The 17,301-nt window shown below is 45.7% G+C and overlaps 2 protein-coding genes and 1 pseudogene across 2 annotated transcripts in view; 2 read left to right on the top strand and 1 right to left on the bottom strand.

The window, feature by feature from the left end:
- KCTD19 (potassium channel tetramerization domain containing 19) overlaps window positions 1-14,614 on the bottom strand; it is a 30,559-nt gene extending 15,945 nt beyond the window's left edge. Inside the window, exons 1-2 of the mRNA XM_012932940.2 lie at window positions 14,606-14,614; window positions 11,337-11,633 (exon numbers count right to left, since the gene is read on the bottom strand). Of these exons, the coding sequence (XP_012788394.2) occupies window positions 11,337-11,633; window positions 14,606-14,614 (306 nt within the window). The remainder of the gene's footprint in view (window positions 1-11,336; window positions 11,634-14,605) is intronic.
- LOC129406902 (small nucleolar RNA SNORA40) lies at window positions 5,729-5,863 on the top strand (annotated as a pseudogene).
- A 526-nt stretch (window positions 14,615-15,140) lies between the features above and the next one.
- Window positions 15,141-17,301, top strand: part of LRRC36 (leucine rich repeat containing 36) — a 56,319-nt gene continuing 54,158 nt past the window's right edge. The window contains exon 1 of the mRNA XM_004600912.2: window positions 15,141-15,250. Coding sequence (XP_004600969.1) covers window positions 15,181-15,250 — 70 coding nt within the window. The 5' untranslated portion in view covers window positions 15,141-15,180. The remainder of the gene's footprint in view (window positions 15,251-17,301) is intronic.

Raw genomic sequence — 17,301 nt, 5'->3', positions numbered from 1 at the left:
GATGCTTCCTTCACTTCTAGTCTAGAGTCCTGTAGATTCTACTGTTGTGCTATGAAAGAGAAAGTCAGAACAGCTAAACTCTTGAAGTAGGAAAGCATGTGGGACACAGGGGAACCTAAAAGGAGCCAGCACAATAGTTACCTTTCTGGAGAAGGACAGAGAAAGGTCAGTCATGAGAGATAATCTGGACACTAGGAACTTATGCCCACAGTATATACACCCTTGACCTTTGTGCACAAGCTCCTGAAGCCACACTAGACCGTTGGCTTGGTTTACCCCAGTCTCGTGAGGACAAAAGGGATCTTTCACACTGTAGAAATTTTATCACTGTCACTGTCACTGTAGTCCCGTTGTGCATCAATTTGCTCGAGTGGGCACCAGTAACGTCTTCATTGTGAGACTTGTTGTCATTGTTTTTGGCATATCGAATACACCATGGGTAGCTTGCCAGGCTCTGCCATGAGGGTGGGATACTCTAGGTAGCTTGCTGGGCTCTCCAAGAGGGAGGGAGGAATCGAACCCGGGTTGGCCATGTGCAAAGCAAATGCCCTACTTACTGTGCTAATCGCTCCAGTCCCAAGAGAAGTCAGAAATTTTATACATAAATATATTTGTATCAGCCATTTTCAGTAAACATTATTACTGCAAAATGATGGCAGCCCCTGGGGATAAGGGGAAGAAAGGAGAAGATGCTGAGTATCAGCAGGGAGTTAGAATGGTTGAGGCCCAGAGAGGTCACAGGGCAGTGAAGATGAATTCTAACTAGGGTTCCGAGTCCAGAGGGAAGATGATCTTTGGGAGAGGAAGACAGCATGCCACAGTATGACAAAAGAAAGAGCTCATATTTGGTCTAACTAGTGATGGGCAGAAAGACATTGGAAGAAGCAGAGAGAAAGAGAAGTGGAACGAGGCAGAATCCTGAGAACAAATTCCATTCCAAACCCAGATGAAGCTGCCCACAGCGCAGGAACTTGAATTTGCAGCTCATTCCATAGACACATTCAAGTCTTGAGATTCTTTATCAGCAAGAGAAGACAATGGAGCCTTTGAAGAACTCTAAATTGGCCACTGGAAAAGGAGCATGTTGGATGGAGAGAAGTTCCCAGTTCCAAACTGGGAAAACAGTCAGTTTGAGGACTGTCTTCAGTGTCCTATTTGGAGGCCCTGTTTGGTACCCATGTGTGTCCATGGGTGGGGTGGCCATGGCAGATCCATTAGTTTGAGATGTGCTAACTGGAAGGGAGTAATCTACTTTGTAGAATTAAAATTGCTGCTTTTTCCACTCTGAATAAGTCCGTGTTCTCTCTTAAATATGTTCTTCCTCTCTTTCTCTCCCCTCATACATTTCTAAGTATGTTTTTTTTTTTTGCTTTTTTTGGGTCACACCCAGCGATGCACAGGCGTTACTCCTGGCTCTGCACTCAGGAATTGCTCCTGGCGGTGCTTGGGGGACCATATGGGATCCTGGGAATCAAACCCGGGTTGGCCGAGTGCAAGGCAAACGCCCTACCCACTGTGCTATCACTCCAGCCCCATCTAAGTTTTATTCAATAAGAACTACCTTGCTCTACAAAGAAAGTATGAAAGAAAGGAATAGGTAGAAAAATCAATTTTCCTGCTATTTTCACTAATAAAAATGGGCAGCTCTACTTCTCCTAAGTATATTTGACAGGTCTTTAAAAAATAAGAAAAAACAAATAAATCCATAAAGAGTGCAGCTCATGCCAGTCAAGTCATCCTAGACGCAGCAGCTCAGGAAACAATGGATTGCTTTCTAAGCTCTCATTGTGCAATAGCACAATGGGTAGGGCGTTTGCCTTGTACACGGCCAACCCGGGTTTGATTCCCAGCATCCCATATGGTCCCGTGAGCACCACCAGGAGTAATTTCTGAGTGCAGAGCCAGAAGTAAGCCCTGTGCATTGCCAGGTGTGACCCCCCACAAAATCCCAATAAAACATTGCCCTCCCTTCTTACTGCCTTATTGTTCCCCAAACTCATCTACTGATTTAGTCTGCCAGTCTAACCCTGACAGAGTAATCTCCAAGATTGCTACTATATTTTCAGTACCCACAACATCTCTATGAAACCCCAGTGAATGAATGAGTGAGTGAATGAATGAATGAATGAATGAAAATATTCCCAAGCATCTAGGCTTCCAATGGTGTTTTGGCTTTGTGACTGAAGTTGCCAGAGAGTGTGTGGCTGGTCTTCTACCGGGCTGACCTCAATTTCACTGCAATTCACATGAATTGTCCTGCAGGGCCTTCTCTCTTCATTTATTACACCCCAGATATATTACAATCCCTTAAGGAAGCATTTCTTCAGGGAAATACAGACCTGAATTGATATGGCTAATTGTTAGCACAAAGATAATGTGGCTCTTAGACTAGATGATTCTGAAAAAAAATGTCAATCAGAGGCAATGTAGGACTGATGACACGGGGGCGAGTATGTTTGTGTATGTGTATATTTGATTGCCAAACGGCTGACAACTGTTTTCTGCTAGCAAAGCTTTGAAACTTGACAGAAGTTTTTCCCAAAGCAGCAGCAGTTCTCAGAGATGCCTTATGCTCTGATATGGGCTATTAGAAAGAATGTGCTGGTAAAGGAGCTTGCCAATGTCTAACTGCCCAAAGACAGAAGAAGGACCGGGACCACTTAGAAGCAGGAAAGCAAGTCTGGTAGAACCAAAGGATGCTCTGCTTTAAGCAAAAGAAGTCAAGTAAGACACAGCACTGACATTTAAAACCTGCCTCCCCACTGTTATTTCTAGACCCTCACCTAGGGAATTAGCTTCAGTAGGTCATCTTGGGCACAACACTCAGTCTCTCACCCGCCAATGGCTGAGAGATGCTAGGAATACAAACCGGAAAAGGATTCAGGCTAATAATTCATTTTCTAAGCAAACACAGGATTCCAACAGAATCAGCACTGCTATGAAAGGAATTCAACATGTTACAAAAGCAGAGAGACAAAAAAGCTGCCTGAGCTGTTAGGAGAGATGAAGTAATGAAATTTGCTTATAAATGGATAGACATGGAGAGTACCATGCTAAGTGAAATGAGTCAGAAAGAGAGGGACAGACATAGAAGGACTGCACTCATTTGTGGAGTATAGAACATCACATGAGGCTGACACCCAAGGACAGTAGATATAAGGGCCAGGGGGATTGCCCCATAGCTGGAAGCCTGCTTCATGAGCAGAGGGGAGAAGGCAGATAGAATAGAGAACGGATCACTAAAAAAATGATGACTGGAGGAACCAGTTGGGATGGGAGAGGCATGCCGAAAGTAGATAATGGAACAAACATGATGACCTCTCAGTGTCTGTGTTCCAAGCCATAATGCCCAAAAGTAGAGAGTATGGGGAATATTGTCTGCCATGGAGGCAGGGGGAGGGTGGGAAAGGGGGGGTATCCCCAGGATATTGGTGGTGGGGAATGTGCACTGGTAGAGGGATGGGTGTTTGATCATTGTGAGATTGTAACCCAAACATGAGAGCATGTAACTATCTCACGGTGATTCAATAAAATTTTTTTAAAAAGCTGCCTGGAGGTGGTGGTGGGGGGACAGGAGGGAAACTGGGGGTGGGGGACAACCTTATTGGTGAGAAATGTACACTGGTGAAGGGACGGGTGTTGGAAGTGTATGGCTGAAACCCAATCACGAACAACTTTGTAGCAGTGTTTGGTGATTCAATTTTTAAAAAAGTGAAAATTTATAAAGCTACCCGGAAAAGTCCGGGACACACAATTTAGGTTAAGTCTGTATTTTGGGGGGCTAGGAACTGGGGGTTGAACCTGGGGCTCCCACATGAAAATGTGCTCCAGCCCTTTGAACTATCTGCCAGCCCGGCTAAATATTTAAGGGTATTGTTCTAGAAAGAGAGATCAGCAAGTGAAAGGCACGGAGAAGAAACATTTGGGGTATTTAGGAGGTTGGTTGTGTGTGTGTGTGCCCATTCATTCATGTGTTAGAAAATGAGCTAGGACAAGCAGCTGGACTAGCTTGTGTGGGAGGGACTCTGAGGCCATGTCAAGACCTTCCCACTTGAGTTGTCCACTTATCCATACTAACAAGACATGCCTCACTGCTGGGATAAATATCTGTTCTTTCTATAATGCCCCTTCCTAAGGTAATTGAAAATGTGAGACTGTCACTGCTATTTTCTTACAAGGCATCATTTGTGTGATCAACATACAACTCCCTTGAGCACAAGGAACATGGGCAGATTTGGGAATACTTGGTGGCAGTAGCATAATTCCAGGTGGAGTGATATAAGAGCCTAAACTTAGAAATCTCTAGAAGGTGGTGAAAAGAAGGAGGCATGGACTTGTTGACATGCTATGTCCTCAAGAAGAAGGAAAGCAGTAGTCTGCCTGTGAGAAACCCTGGAGGGGAATTTCTCACTATTCGGTAACAACTCTGACTCCTAACCATGCTGATGGTGTGTGAGAGGCTCAGAACAGTGTACCTTTAGACAAGGGAGTTTTCCAAATTACACAAAAAATTCTAGATTCTTTTTGTTCTTAAAGACCCATAATGGTGTCTTTGCCTTTTGTTTTGTTTCATTTGGGGCCACACCAGGAAATACGTGGGGTACTCCCCGCTCTGTGCTGGGAGGCTACTCATGGAGGTGCTTGTGGGACCGTGTGATGCTGGGAATCAAATGCAGACCTCCATCACACAAAGCATGTCTCGCCCACTGAGCTATTCTCAGAGCCCCATAATGACTAATTTATATTTCTCCTATGAACAAGACATTCCAAAGCTTCAAGGCTCATGGATTTATATTTAGCTTTGGTGACTCCCAAATTTATGTCTTACACCCACCTGCTCTCAGAAATTATGGATCCGGTGACCTCCTCACCAGCCCTACTAAGATGTTCATCTTTCCTCCTTGTTCTCCCTTCCCTTTGTTGTTGTCCTTAAAATTGGGGGGTCACAGGTTTGGTTGTTGGGTTCACACACACTTGGTTGTAGAGTGCCACATATAAGGCATGCACTTTATCAAATAGCCACATATATGGTCACCTGAGCATAGCCAAGGGTCTCTCCTGAGCATAGAGCTAGGAATAGTCTGGCCAAAAAAATTAAAATTCAGAATTTGAATTTTATCTGGATGATGCAGGATTCTCAGAGTTACTCTTCCTGCTTTTTCTGTTGCCCTACTAGGACTGCCAAGGGGGTAGCACATTATTTTATAGAAAAGGTCAGATAGTAAATATTTTAGGCATTGAGAATATGTCCTTTTGTAAATTCAACTTGAGTATAGCTTCAGAGTAACCATTGACAACAAGCAATCATGGTCATGTTCCAATAAAACTATGAATGAACAAATGTATACTTGTATATATTTTTATGTACCACACACTAATTTTCTTAGTATTTTTCAAATATTAAAAAATATAAATGGATAGCAAACAGATGATTCAACAGGATAAGTGCATATGTTGCACGTAGGAGGCTATATGTTTAATACTCAGTACTTCATGGTTCCCCTAAGAAAATCACCAGGCTTCACCACCAATCACAAAGCAAGGAGTAGCCCCTGAACATGACTAGATATGGCCCCCCAAAACCAAAACAATGATGTAAAGGGGTTGGGGATATGGCTGAGCAGTAGAGCATTGCATGTATGAGGCCGTGGGTCCCATTCCTAGTAACAACAACAAGAACAAAAACAACAAAAAAACATGACAATTCAAATTAAAATGTTAAAACCTTGGCACCTATATGGGCTTTGTTTTTTTTTTTCTATGTGGGCTTTGTTTAAAACACTTTGAGACAGGTGCAAACCAAAATTTCTTTGCAACCCAGAACTCGTTCTGTATAAGTTCTGATGCAAATAAAAGGAAACATAATTTTAAAAAATGTAGGAAGCCATATTTCAATCCTGGCTCTTATCTTCAAGTAAGACAGAGCCTGGCACTTCTCAAACAGGGGCCTAATTAAAACTTCTCTAACAAGGTCGCCGTTACTGACCTTACTGACCTTACCATTCCACTAGCCGATACCCGTGCCTGACATGATAGATGAACATGTCACAATCTGTGATTGACTACTGTTTGTACGGGGTCCGGGCACGCATACCACTACCTGCCTCCCAGCAGGCAAGTATAAAATGCTGTAGCTGCCAGTGAATAAAGCTCTCTCTCTCCTTTTCTCCTCCTCCCTCTGTCTCTGTGTCTGTTCATTCGGCTGCGTCCCCTCCTCAGCCCCACAAAGGGTCCTACCTGCTGGACAGGGCAGGGCCCTCACAAAAAAATAGTTAAAACCGGGGCTGGAGTGATAGCACAGCGGGTAGGGCGTTTGCCTTGCACGCGGCCAACCCGGGTTCGAATCCCAGCATCCCATATGGTCCCCTGAGCACTGCCAAGGGTAATTCTTGAGTGCAGAGCCAGGAGTAACCCCTGTGCATTGCCAGGTGTGACCCAAAAAACAAAAAAAATAGTTAAAACCATTTTTAGCTCTTAGGTGGTACAAAAAAGTGAGCTAGAGTTGATGCATGAGCTGTGGTTTACTTATAATTTACCGAATAATCATCACACCCTGTTCTTAATTATGGTACAATTTTTAAAAAGTCCTCATATAATGATCAGATCCTGCTTATTTACAAAAATAAAAGTAATAAAATCTGTGATAATTATGTAGTGAAACATGGCAACTCCTGGTATAATTTTTGTACAGTAGTTTTCTTGAGATATGTACAACATACCATCCATTTGATTTTTTTTCACGGGGAGATTTTTGGGGCCATACCTGGGGTTGCTTGGAGGTTACTCTTGGTACATTACTCTGGAGACAATGAGGTGCCAGGGATCAAACCTAGGTCTCCCATGTGCAAAGCATATGCACTAACCTTTGAGCTACCTCCCTGGTCCTCAGCTTGATGGTTTTTAATATGCTCTTAGAACTCTGTAACCATCATCACCATGTACACTTCAACATCCTAAAAGGAACTCTGTATCCAACCTGTTCAGTCATTACCTATTCCTACTAACTCTTTCCTTCCCACTCTGGACCTCAGTTCGAGGTAACCATTAATCTACTTTTTGTTTCTATTATTTTGAACATTTTTATAGAAGTGATATCATACAATATATGTCGTCCTTTTTTGGGGGTGGGGAGGAGATTTTTTTGTTGTTCTTGTTTTTTGGGCCACACCAGGTATTGCTCAGGCATTACTCCAAGCTCTGCATTCAGGAATCACTCCTGGTGGTGCTCAGGGACCATATGGGATGCTGGGGATTGAACCAGGGTCAGCCACATGCAAGACACCCGCCCTACCCTCTGATCTCCAGCCCCTTTGTCTCTGACATCTTTTACTGAGCAAAATGTTTCAAAGTTCATCCTCGTTACTACATGTATCAATATTTTATTTCCATTGACAATATTATAATGCATGGCTATACATAATTCTGATCTATTTACAGTGGATGAACACACTATAAGTTTCTATTTTCTATTTTTTTGACTACTATGAATAATGCTGCCATGAACATTCATCTAGAAGTTTTGGTATGGATACAGTTTTTATGCTATTTTTTGTCTTGGGGGGCCACATGTTGCACTGCTTAGGGCTTACTCTGCACTCAGGAATCACTCCTGGTGGGGCACAGGGAACTATCTGGGGTACTGAGGATTGAGTCTGGGTTGGCCTGATACAAGGAAAGCATTCTGCCTGCAGTACTATCTCTTCAGCCCCTGGCCATAGGTTCTAATTTCTGTTAGATATGCAACCAGGAGTGGAGCTGCTGAACCATATGCTAACACTATGTCTTAACTTTTTGAGGAACAGCAAGATTGTTTTTCAAAGAGGCTGTAAAATTTGTGTTCCCACCAACAGTGTAATAAGAGGGTTAGAATTTCTCTATATCTTTGACAATAACCTGTAATTGCAGGTCTTCATTGATGACTGGCAACCTAGTGGGTGTGAAGTGGAATCTCATTGTAAGTTTGATTTGTATATTCCCTTCTATTTCTTTCTTTTAAAAACACTTTTTTAAAATAAACCACCGTGAAAGACATGGTTACAAAGTTGTTCATGATTGGGTTTCGATCTTACAATTGTTCTAATACCCTTTCCTTTTCCAGTGTACATTTTCCACCAGCAATGTCCCCAGTAGCCCTCCTTTTTGATGGCTAATAACATTGAGAGCAGACTCAAAGGATGGGTCTCTGGGGAAGGGGTGCAGGGCTGCCCACTTGTGGCACAGGGTGGGGTAGGGGTCCCCTACAAGGCTACCCCAACCACCCTGGCTCAGAATGAAGACTCTGCGCTTTGCAGCAAAATAAAACCCAGTGGGTGGATTTTTTAAAAGGTAGTTTTGATGTAAATGCTATTTTTTTCCAACTGAATTCCAATACAAGGGCAGTGACTCGATAGAATAAATATGAACTACCATCACTGCGTGCACGCGCACACACACACACACACACTCGCACACACACACGCACACACACACATATACACTAAACACATTCTGAAATTCCAAGAATTCCTAGATTACAGACATGCCTTCCTCCTTCATGATCATCCAGGAAAGCACTTCCCTGACCTTTACAGCACTTACCTCTCTGCCAGAGACTACATGGCTCTCTGGCTTATCCCCACATCTTTAGTGCTTGACCTGTGATAGTGCTCAAGACACAGTAAATATTATACTTAAATTCAACACAGTACTAAGTGTGGAGTTTAATCTTTGGAAGCCAAGGCCATAGGCTGAAGAGAAAGTGAATTGGCAGACTATATTTTCTCTAAGCAAAATGGTTGTATCTTTAGACAAGATCTTGAGTATCGGGACAGGCCTTAGTGGTGGGGAAAGTAATGAAAATGTGTGAGGCTGCTCATTTGTTTGAGGCTGCTGTTGATTCTCCAGCTGTATTTACACTTCTAAATGAATAAACACGTCAGTGGGACCAGCCCAAATGTTTATTTCTTTGAAAAAGCGGCTTCCAAACCAGAAGCACTTGTCTCACAGTCTGTTTTAAGAGGACAGAACCACACCATTCTTCAAATACTTTTGCTCTCACTACTAGAAACCTTGGAATAGGACCAAGTCACTGGCCTCTTAGCTGTTAGCTTCTGTTTAGAAGTTGTTTCCCAGCTCTATTATGTTTCAATTTGAGAAGGGGCCAGAGAAACAGCTTAATGAATTGAGTGTATGCTTTGTCTTGATTCCATCCCCAGTATTGCATCGTCTCCAAAACACCAAAGAGAGTGACCTCCACACCTACCCCAGGCCACAGAGAGAAGTAGCCCCTGAACACTGCCGGGTATGGGCCCCCTCTCCCAAAATAATTAATCTGAAAAATAAGGATAGAAAAAGAGTTAGAGGGTTTGATAAACTGGTCATAAAGTTGGCTTGTGTTTTTAAAAATCATGTTCTTCCCTAGATTAAAAAAAAATCAAGGCTGGGACTGGAAAGATAATACAGGGGTTAAGGCACGTGCCTCATTTATAACAAACTCCAGTTTATTTGATCCTGGCACCACAGATGGTACCCTGAGCATTGCCAATTGCGGCCCTGGAAGCCCTTGAGCACTGGCCATTGGGGTGACCCAGACAATCCCCAACACTACAGGGCCTGAGGAGCACCAGGTCTTTGGACCCTCACATTGAACCATTGAGCTGCTTGGCTGAGATTCAGTGGGAGGGCTCCCTGCAGACCTCTAGAGCACTAATTCGGGAGATGCCCCCCAAAATTATCAGAATATTTCTTTTGGGGGGTATGTTTTGGGCTACATCCATTGATACTTGGGAGTTACTCCTAGCTCTGCACTCAGGAATTACCCCTGGAGGGTAATTCCAGGGGTGATTGGAGGACCAATGGGATGGACCAATGGGATGGGATGGAGACTTGGAGGACCATATGGGATGCTGAGGATAGAACACAGGTCAGCCACGTGCAAGGCAAGCACCCTACTTGCTGTACTATCACTCCAGCCCCACACAAGATATTTCTGCAACTGGAGAAAAAAAAAAAGAAGGCACTGTTCTTTGTGATGCATTTTTGGGGGGGTGCGTTTTGTGCTTTTTCTGGGGGTGGGCATAGTGAGTGATGCTCAGGGGTTACTCCTGGCTCTTCACTAAAAAATCACTCCTAGTGGGTTTGGGAGATTGTATAGGGTGCTGAGAATCAAACCCGGGTGGGCCGGGTATAAGGCAAACACCCTACCCATGGTAGTATCTCTCTGGCCCCTGGTAACACTTTAATGATTTAAAAATAAGGGTATTAAAGATCAATCAGAAAACAAGAAGCCTTGAAGAATAGAAAAGTATAGTCAAAGGTTGTCTTATAGTTTAGAGAACTTTTTGTTTTGCCAGGAGCAACTGTATATTTAACAGGTACAATGGGAATAACATTTTCCCCACCCCATTTTCATCCTTATTCAGGATGCTTCCATACTTTCAGCACAGAATCATCCATGTGAAGAATAACCCTGTTTCCTACACTTGGTTTTAGTCTCAGAGCTCACCACTGGAGAAATAACATTCTTCTTCTTCTTTTTTTTTTTTTTTTGCTTTTTGGGTCACACCCGGCGATGCACAGGGGTCACTCCTGGCTCTGCACTCAGGAATTACCCCTGGCGGTGCTCAGGGGACCATATGGGATTCTGGGAATTGAACCTGGGTCGGCCACGTGCAAGGCAAACGCCCTACCTGTTGTGCTATCGCTCCAGCCCCAAGAAATAACATTCTTGATCAATCTTTTAGATTTTAAAATATTTCAGACAAGATATACTAGAAAATCTTACAGTTTCTAAAGTTTTCTTTTTAAAAATAATTGTTTTGTTTTTCTTGTTCTGTTTTGGGAATACACCTAGCAGTGTAGTGGTGGGGAGTTGGGGCGCGCTACTCCCAATTCCTTGCTAACTGGTTGCTCCTGGCAATCCTCAGATGACCTTGTGGAATCAGGCACAGAAACTCAGACTTCCAGCATATGCTATGAGCTGTTTCCCCTGCCCCTCCATTAAGTTGTTGTTTATTTGATCTCCCCAAGCTCAGGAGTCCTGGGGGCCCCTTCCTGCAACTCCTACACTGGGTAAACAGCACCACAACTCTTTCCAGCTTCTCCTTTAAAATTTTTTTTTAAAAGAAGCTTAAAATAATATTTCCTAGAATCAAGGGTACCCTTTCCTTTCAGGGGGCATGACTTATGTTCCTGGTTCTCTGGGGGCTGCCAGTCTACTTAGGTTGTCAGGATAAAACCCTGCTTTCAGAACATGCAACTACAATATATAGCTTATTACTTGAACTGACTTATCACACTTGTCATCTCCATAACTGACATATAAAAGGACATATTTTAATGTAAGATGAAGATCTTACCTGCAGCAAGGGCATCAACTGCAAACCCAGTGCTTGCTCATACAGCAAATTCAGTTCTGCACAACTGGAGAAGGAGAGTTTGGAGGTGTAGAGGTAATAGTGCACATGTCTAAATGTAGAACCATCTCTATCAATGAATAATCGCTGGTTTTCTGAAGAAGTCAAAGATGAAGCTTCTTTCCACAACAGGGAGTCTGGAAACTGAGCAAGTTTGCTTCTGGGAACTGAGAAATGCCAGCCCCCGACATTGAAATGAAACAGATCTTCTGGTGATTCATGAGGCATGCCAGGTTCCTCCTAATGGGAGAGTGAAGAGAGAAGTACAAGAAAAGGAAATAAAAAACATCCACATTGGGAAAGAGGAAATAAAACTATTTGCAGGTGCCATGACCTTGCATACAGAAATCCCAAAGGAAATCACTAAAAAAATTACTGTAACTGAATTCAGCAAAGTTAGAGTACAAACTTATATTTTTTATATATATGTATATATATATTTTTAAAAAGGGGGTGCTCGGGGCTGGAGCGATAGCACAGCAGATAGGGCGTTTGCCTTGCATGTGGCCGACCCGGGTTCGATTCCCAGCATCCCATATGGTCCCCTGAGCACTGCCAGGGGTAATTCCTGAGTGCAGAGCCAGGAGTAACCCCTGTGCATTGCTGGGTATGACCAAAAAGCAAAAAAAAAAAGGGGGGGATGGAGTGATAGCACAGCAAGTAGGGCATTTGCCTTGCATGAGGCCGACCAGGGTTCGATTCCCAGCATCCTATATGGTCCCCCGAGCACCGCCAGGGGTAATTTCTGAATGCATGAGCCAGGAGTAACCCCTGTGCGTCACTGGGTGTGACCCAAAAAGAAAAAGAAAAGAGCATGATTTGCATGCAGGCAGATTGAGTTCAATCCCCAGAACTGCATGATCCTTCCTGAGCAGTGCAGGAGCAACCACTAAGCACAGAGCTGAGAGTAGCCCCCAACAACCACTGGGTGTGGACTACAAACAAAAATAAACAAAAAGATGGTTTGTTTTTTAAAAAGAAAAGTTTTTGGCATTTGGGACACAGCCATGTTCAGGGGCTATTCCTGGCTCTGGCTCTGTGTTCAGGAGTGACCCCTGGTTGTGCTTATGGGGCCGGGCATGGTGCCACGGATTGAACCAGTATTGGCCAGTGAGGACAGTGGGGTTTTGGGACACATTCAACAGTGTTTCGAGTCTATTCCTGGCTCTATGCCTAGGGTGCTAGGGATTTGACAGAGGATTGACCACATGAAAGACAAATGATTCATTGCTTAAGTCCCAAGAAATGGATTTTGCTTATTCTTGGGTCACATCTGGCTGTGCTCAGTGCTTACTCCTGGATCTGTGCTCAGGAATCACACCTGATGGGGCTCAGGGGACCATATGTGGTACAGCAGATTGAAATCAGGTTGGTTGCATGCAAGGCAAATGCCATACCCACTGCACTATCTTTCCAACCCCTCTCAAGGAAGTTTTTGTTTTGTTTCGGGGCCACACCCAGCTATGATCAAGACTTATTCATGACTGCACTAAGGGACCACTCCTAGTGGATTCAAGGGACCATACGGGATCCTGGGGAACAAGCCTGGGTTAGCTACATGTGAGTAAAACACCCTATCTGCTGTACTATCATTCTGGCCCAAAGCTATGATATATAGTTATAGCTATATATAGTTATAATTTTCCTTTGGGCCACACCTGGCAATACTCAGGGATTACTCCTAGCTCTGCACTCAGGAATAACTCTTGGCAGTGCTCATATGAAATGCCAAGAATCAATCAGGGCTGGCTGTGTGCAAGGTTAGGGCCTTACCAGCTGTACTATCTCTCCCACTCTCTTTAGGATTTTTTTCCATAATTTTTAAAATTGAATCACCATGAATCTCACAAACAAAAGTTGTTTGTGATTGGGTTTTAGTAATACAATGTTCCAACATCCATCCCTTCACCAGTATACAATTCCCACCATCGGGGCTGGAGAAAGTCACATGTTCAAGGGCTAGAGCGATAACACCGAGGGTAGGGCATTTTCCTTGCATGCGGCTGACCCGGGTTCGATTCCCAGCATCCCATATGGTCCCCTGAGCTCCTCCAGGGGTAATTTCTGAGTGCAGAGCCAGAAGTGACCCCTTTGCATCATCGGGTGTGACCCAAAAAGCAAAAAAAGAAAAATTCCCACCATCAATGTCCCCAGTTTTTCTCTTACCAACACACCTGCCTGCCTTAAAAGTAAGTACCTGTCATAGAGGTACACTCTCTCTCTCTCTCTCTCTCTCTCTCTCTCTCTCTCTCTCTCTCTCTCCTTTTGGGCACTAAGGTTTGCAATAAAGGTACTGAAAGGTTAACATATATATCCCTTTATCTACTTTTTGCACTTAGTTATTGTCCAGAGTGATCATTTCTAACTATCATTGTCATAGTGGTCCCTACTCTATCCTAATGCCGCCCCCCCCCCCCGGCCCACCACCACTGTGGCAAGCTTCCAGCCTTGGACCAGTCCTCCACTTTAAGGAATTCTTAAGAGCCCAGGGTGTTAGGGTGTTGTGGCTGCCATGATATCGCATATGCCTTGCACGTGGGAGACCACAGGGTTAGTGAGAGAACTGAACTGCTAGGGAAGCCCACATCTCCATTAAAACCCTGCATCTCCTATTTTAACAGCTGAGGAAATAAAACAAGGATTGGCACTGAAAAGACAGCCTTGGCCCAACAGTCTGCCCCTCTATGCGAGTTCCATGTACAAGGTGGATCGAGAAGGTCTTTGGGAGAGAGGCAACTTTTCTTTCTAGAGTTTTCTTCCTTGATACTGCTGAGGGGACTGGCTAGAGCAGAATCATCTCAGTCCAAGTAGGGCCCTTTACTCACCTGCAAGTATAGAGGGGGGTGTTTATTGCTGTGTAAGTATTGATAAACTAGAAATGGGGTAGCCTTAGTGTTGTCAACCCCACCCAGGCCGCAAACGTATCTCTCTTTGCCACAGATCCCTCTCCCCCAAAGGAGTTCCTTTCAAATTAATTTCTAGAGCTCGAGCTTGGAGCCTATCATTCCTTCTCTGAAGAAATAACCTGAACTTCTCTAACCAAGTTCTCCAACGTTTCAGATATGGAGTTTTGCAGCTTATTCGAGAGATCTCTGACCCTATTTCATCCCCCCTCCCATTCTATCCCCACCCAGTTCTTCAGGTCTGAGTCCCCCAGGTCAACAACACGCCCATCGCCTTGCTTCAGAGAACTTCAGGGTCAAGATTCACACTTCAATCATTTCGACCTGGAGTCCCCGAAATCTTTTCGCCTAGAACCCTTCATCCCTCATAATAGATATTCTTCCATCTCCTCAGGTCTAGCGTCCGCAATTTTTCAAAGCCGGAGCCATAGCCCTCCATCTCTTGTTGCAGAGTCAGGTCCCGTCACCCTATAGCTCGAATCCCTGCCCACAACGCCCCCTCCTTGCTGTCTTTATGTTTTTGACTCCGCGTCAGGGCGGGCTCCATACCATGGTCGGGCTCCAACTGAGGGCAGCCAGGCGCGCAACCCCGTTGTAACGGTCCCCAGGAAGCTGCAGCACGCGACGCGGGCCGGGGGCGGGGCAGGGGCGGGGCCGAAGCCGGGCGGGGCATGCTCCAGGGGCGTGTGGGGGCGGGGCCGGGGCGTTCAGGGGCGGGGCAGAGGGCGGTCCGGGGCGGTCCAGGGCGTGTCGGGGCGCGGCTGGGGTGTGTGCCGGGGCGGGGACTGGGCGGGGCCTGATCCGGGGGCGGGGCCTGGCGCGCGCGGGGCGGGTTCGCGGGCCGCGGCAGGTGAGCGGCGCGGCGGGCGGGCTGACTGGCGCGGATGGCGGAGCAGTGGGACCTGGACGAAGAGGGTCTCCGCCGCCTGGGGGCGCTGAGCCTGGAGCAGCCGGGTAGGGCCCGGCGTGCGGGGTCGGGGGCTGAAGGGCAAAAACTCAGGGAGCCGCTGAGGAGCCCCAGGAGGAGGCAGGTCCTGTCAGGGGCCGAAGGGTGGCCCTGAGGTGGACGTGCTGAAGTCCCTGGGGCAGAGACGCGGGAGTGTGGAGTGGAGAAGAAACGAGAAATGGGACTCCGCGGCCGGGAACTAAACTCGGAAAAGGGCTGAGAGGGGCGTTCGTGGTGGGGGTGCTGTGGAGGAGGCGCCCAGGGGCCACCTCAGGTCTTCTCTGACGGCCTGCCCGGGCGGTCTTCTCCAGGTGGGCCGAGATGAGAAGGGATTACCCTCTGCCCAGCCCTTCTTCGTGGGGTCGGGCCCGTGGCCCCCTGCTTTGACCCATCACAGGTCGGAGTGATTGGGATGTGCATCTTGACCATGAAGCTCTTGTGACCTGTGACTTCATTTAAGAGATGTGGGTGTTAGGAGGCTGGTGAGAGAGGAGCAGAGCTCCCAGGGCGCCTCGGACTCGTGCTCCAGGGCAAGCCGGCGGGGTGACAGTGCCACATGTCTGGTTCTAAAGGTGGCAACATGGTGATGGTATCTGCACCCATACTCCTTTCCTCCCTCTGCCCCTCCCTCCCTCCCTTCCTTCCTCCCTTTCTTCCTCCTCCTTTCTGTCCCTCCTTCCTCCCTTCTTTCTTTTATGGGGGTGCCACATTCAGCCCGTGCTTAGGGCTTACTCCTGGCTCTGAGCACAGGGATCACTCCCGGAGGGGCTCTGTGGACCATAGGTGCCACCAAAGATGGAACCGGGTTGACTGCGGATAAATCGAGTGTCTTACCCATTGGACTGTCTCCCTGCATGAACTCATTTCAATCTGCACACTCCCAGGCTGGCTTTCTCCTTAGCTGACGACCCTGTGTCCCCCAATCTCCTTTATTGGCCTGGAAAGTAGGTGCATTATTTCTCCAGCAAGGGTGGGGATGCTCTCACTTGTATGTTAGTACCATTGGATTTAACCCTCACTCTACCCCAAATTCCCATAGTCCTGCGTGTTGCGACTGGAACTTATTAACCCAAGACTAATTCTAAAGTGTCTCCCTTCAATATAAAGGTAATGGGGCTGGAGAAAGTACAGCGGTTAGGGCGCTTACCTTGCAAGCGGCCTGCCCAGGCCTCTATCCCCAACACGACAGATGGTCTATATGGTTTCCAGGGTCAAGAATGATCCCTGAGCTCTGAGCCAGGAGTAACCCCTGAGCACTGCCAGGGGTGGCTCAACACCCCTCCCCCAACAACAAAGAAACCCCCAAGTTTTATACTATGGTAGTTATTTTTGTAATGATTTGTGTTTTTTTGTGTCTTATGAATTTTCCCCCAAGAGTGGAAAATTCATTTTTTATGGAATTACAGTGAGATACACAGTTACAAGGTTGTTCATGATTGGGTTTCAATCATACAATGTTTCAACACCAAACCCATCACCTGGTTACATTTCCTGCCCAATGTCCCCAGTTTCTCCCTGGCTCCCACATCCCGCATCCCACAACCTGCCTCTTGGCAGACACTTTTTTGCTCTCTCTCTCTCTCTCTCTCTCTCTCTCTCTCTCTCTCTCTCTCTCTCCTTTCAGGCATTTTGGTTTGTAATACAGGTACTTAAAGGTTATCATGTATATAACTTTACCTCCTTTCAGCACTCAGTTCTTGTCCAGGGTGATCATTTCCAACTATCATTGTCATAGTGGTAACCTTCTTGTAGTTTTTCTTCCCTACAAATTCTGCATCTTTGCTTTTCACATAAAGCCTAAGCTATCTGGGTTTATCTTTATGTATTATTCCGTGTATATATATATGCAATATGATTGTATTTTTTTATGCTGAGTGCTGGTTTCCCCAGAAATAATTTATCGTGGCATTTCTGTGATATACTAAATTCTTATTTTTTTATTTTTGGGTCATACCTGGCGATGCACAGGGTCGCTCCAGCCCCCAGAGGCTATTCTTGACTCTAAGTTCAGAAGTGACCCCAGTAGATGCTCAGGGACCATATGTGGTACCAGGGATTT

Source organism: Sorex araneus, chromosome 8 (genome assembly GCF_027595985.1).
Source record: "Sorex araneus isolate mSorAra2 chromosome 8, mSorAra2.pri, whole genome shotgun sequence".
In the NCBI taxonomy this organism is placed as follows: domain Eukaryota; kingdom Metazoa; phylum Chordata; class Mammalia; order Eulipotyphla; family Soricidae; genus Sorex; species Sorex araneus.
The sequence above is the reverse complement of the archived record's forward strand: the minus strand, read 5'-3'. Positions and strand labels throughout refer to the sequence as shown.